This window comes from Vigna radiata, chromosome 4 (assembly GCF_000741045.1).
Source record: "Vigna radiata var. radiata cultivar VC1973A chromosome 4, Vradiata_ver6, whole genome shotgun sequence".
Lineage (NCBI taxonomy): Eukaryota > Viridiplantae > Streptophyta > Magnoliopsida > Fabales > Fabaceae > Vigna > Vigna radiata.
In genome coordinates this window covers 16,854,742-16,857,840 of record NC_028354.1, presented here as the reverse complement: position 1 = coordinate 16,857,840, position 3,099 = coordinate 16,854,742, and the positions used below count along the sequence as shown (strand labels likewise).

The window sequence follows — 3,099 nt, the reverse complement described above, 5'->3', positions numbered from 1 at the left end:
TAAGAAAGTTTGCATGGCAATTAGATAAACAAGTGAATTAAATAAGAAGAGTAGATATATGAGAGTGGATAAGATGGAATTGTAAACCCCAACAACATCATTCATCCATAGTTCTCAAAACCAATAGAATCAATTGCATTGTATGTTTATTTTTGTTCTTTACATATAACCACCAATATTATTCTCTTCTCAAGTCTTACGCGATTAAGTTACATGAAAGTTAAGGCCTAAGAGTCCTTTGGGAAAACGATACTCGGACTTACCCGTTTATATTACTTATATTACTGGATAATGGTACACTTATGACTTAATCATTACAAATCACTTTAAACTTTAAATATTAATATGCATAATAAAGAAATTGTTATTTTTTTTCAGCATTTTAAGAATCTATCGAATACAATAGAAAAGATCTTATAAGAATAGATAGATTATCTTCTTCACTAATGGAATGGAATTTGTACACACAATAACAATTATATTTTGTTTCAAGACTTTGATTAGTTTGGTTTTAATAGTTTTAGTTTTTATTAGTGTACAGTTTTGAATTTATATTTGAAACATTCAAAACTGTTAATACGTTTTCTATTTTTCAAATTTGAAAATTTTTAAAAACAAAAAATATATTTAAAAAAACAAAAGACAACAATTGATGTCTGTTACTTACTGCAAGTACTGCAAGCTGTCCTGAACGTTGGTGTGTTGTGCAATTAACATAAGACTTTTCCATGGCCAATGTCCTTCGAATTCGACGTTTGTTTTTAATTCTAACATATAATATATATATATATATATATATATATATATATATATAATCATACACATAGCTTATAATTACATTAATATGTATACATAAAATAATTTACAACAACGAAATCCTTATGCAAACCATACCAGTAGACTTAATAATTTATTCACATATAGATCACATGTTCCTAATAGAATCTACATTGCAGCAGAAGCATATTGCATGCATATTAACTTCAATCTTTAATATTTGTTCCCGAATCAATGGACAGATCCATTCTCCTTCACCTCTTTCCCAGCTTTCTCGTCACTCTTTACTTCTGCTAGCTTCTCCTGCTCCTTTTCCTTCTCCTCCTTCTTCAACCTAGCTTCTTCTTCCTCAGCCTTCTTTTGTGCTTCTTCCTCAGCCTTCTTCTTTGCCTTCTTAAGAGATTCAATCAACTTCTTCAAACATGTCTCCACATCATCCCTCTTGGACTTAGGCATCATGTTCTCAGCAACATCAGCAGGTGTCATCTTGGTCTCTTTCAGCAACCCCTCAACAACACAAAACAAACCATGATAATCAACATCCAAATAATTCTTGGCAAGAACCTTAAAAGCCTCATAACAACAATAAGACAGCTCTATTTTCTTGTCCATTCTTCCACTTCTAATCAGAGCAGGATCAAGCTTGTCCACATGGTTTGTAGTAAAAATAATGATCCTCTCTCCTGCACAACCTGACCAAATCCCATCAATGCAATTCAACAAACCCGACAAAGTCACCTTACTCTCTTTGTTATCTTCTTCCTCGGCCTTCTTAACAGGATCCTTCGCATCCTCACTTTTTTCCTTCTCCTTTTTCACCACCCTCTTCCCAGTAAGATCAATAGAGCAATCGATGTCTTCAATCACAATAATAGACTTACTCGTTGTCTCAATCAGCAGTGACCTTAACTGTGTGTTATCCTTCACTGCTGTCAACTCAAGATCATAAACATCATAGTATAAAAAATTAGCCATAGCAGCAATCATGGTAGATTTTCCGGTCCCCGGAGGGCCATACAGCAAATAACCACGCTTCCAAGCCTTCCCTATCTTGTCATAATACTCCTTTCCATTCTTGAAGGTCAGAAGATCATCTATGATCTCTTCCTTCGCCGCTTTCTCCATAGCAAGGGTTTCAAACCTCGCAGGGTGCTCAAACACAACGTGGCTCCACTTCGATTTTCTATACCCTCCCCAACCGGTGTAAGAATTGTTGGTGAACAGCTTGAGTTGCCGATTCTTCAGTTTGAGCGATTTACCTTGTTCCAACACGTGGGGGATGTAAGTGGTTGAAACGAGGTCTCTGTGGCGCTTGTGAAAGGTGAGGGTGTAGAACCTCTTCTCATCAGAACTAGGGTAAAACGAAAAGGACTGTGTTTTGATCATGCTTTTGTGAGAACCCCACCAGAGCTTCACCCCTTGGAAAATCTCTGTGATTTCTTCGTTGTCGTCCATGGAAAGAAGAAAGGGGCTGTTGCTGTCGGCGGCAGGCTCAGCTTTGAGTTTTCTGGCACGTTGAGAAGAGTTTTGAACGAGGTAAGTTTGGATGGCAGTGAAAAGCTCACTGTGTGTGAGACGTTCACCTGAGAATTCAGGGAAGGTGATTTGGATGTAAGGAGAAAGAAAACCTATTAGTTTGTGAGCGTATATTTGTACATAAGAACGGATATGGTTTGGGATGAACTTGTCAAACACAGTGTATGCTATCATAATTGTTGCAGTGAATGACCCTAACAGAGACCACTCTGAACCCATTGCTATAATCTGGTTTTTCTCACAAGTTTTTGACTTGTTTTTCAGTGAGTTCTAAACATCAGCGTACAAGTTGTGTATATATATATGGAGGAGGAGGGTACCAAGAACACAGAATTTCCTAGTAGTAACACCTCATTTTCATCGAAAATTCTTGGTGTACTTTTGTCTTATGTCTAACTTTTTGGCATTTGTATTGTAGTATAATATCATGCAGCCATTTCTGACCATTCAAAAGATGTTGGACCTCAGATGTTATTTTTCTTACTTTACACCGTCATGCCAGCATTTAAATATGAGAAATGCTTTCTATATTCCAAATTTCAAAACTCTATATGATAATAGAAATATACTCTTTCCCACACAATTTTTTACATTTATTTAATATTATTTTTCTTTTATTTTTAAAATTTTTATAAAATATAAAAATTCTTTTTTTGTGACAATTTTATTTTTATTATGTAGGTAAAATAAATGCAAATGTGTAATCACACTAAATTAAAATATATAAAACTAATTTATAATATGTATAATGTTTATAAATTTATATAAGGTTTACTTCTAAAATTG

At 34.5% G+C, this 3,099-nt stretch overlaps 1 protein-coding gene across 1 annotated transcript; it reads right to left on the bottom strand.

The window, feature by feature from the left end:
* Positions 1–839: 839 nt before the first annotated feature.
* Positions 840–2,566, bottom strand: LOC106758924 (AAA-ATPase ASD, mitochondrial). The gene has a single exon (XM_014641937.2). The coding sequence runs from the start codon at positions 2,530–2,532 to the stop codon at positions 1,009–1,011; it is 1,524 nt and encodes a 507-aa protein (XP_014497423.1). The 5' UTR covers positions 2,533–2,566; the 3' UTR covers positions 840–1,008.
* Between the last annotated feature and the right edge of the window lie 533 nt (positions 2,567–3,099).

What these genes read in the sequence shown, in the direction of transcription:
- LOC106758924 (XM_014641937.2), bottom strand. Translation starts at nt 2,532, where the DNA reads ATGGGTTCAGAGTGGTCTCTGTTAGGGTCATTCACTGCAACAATTATG.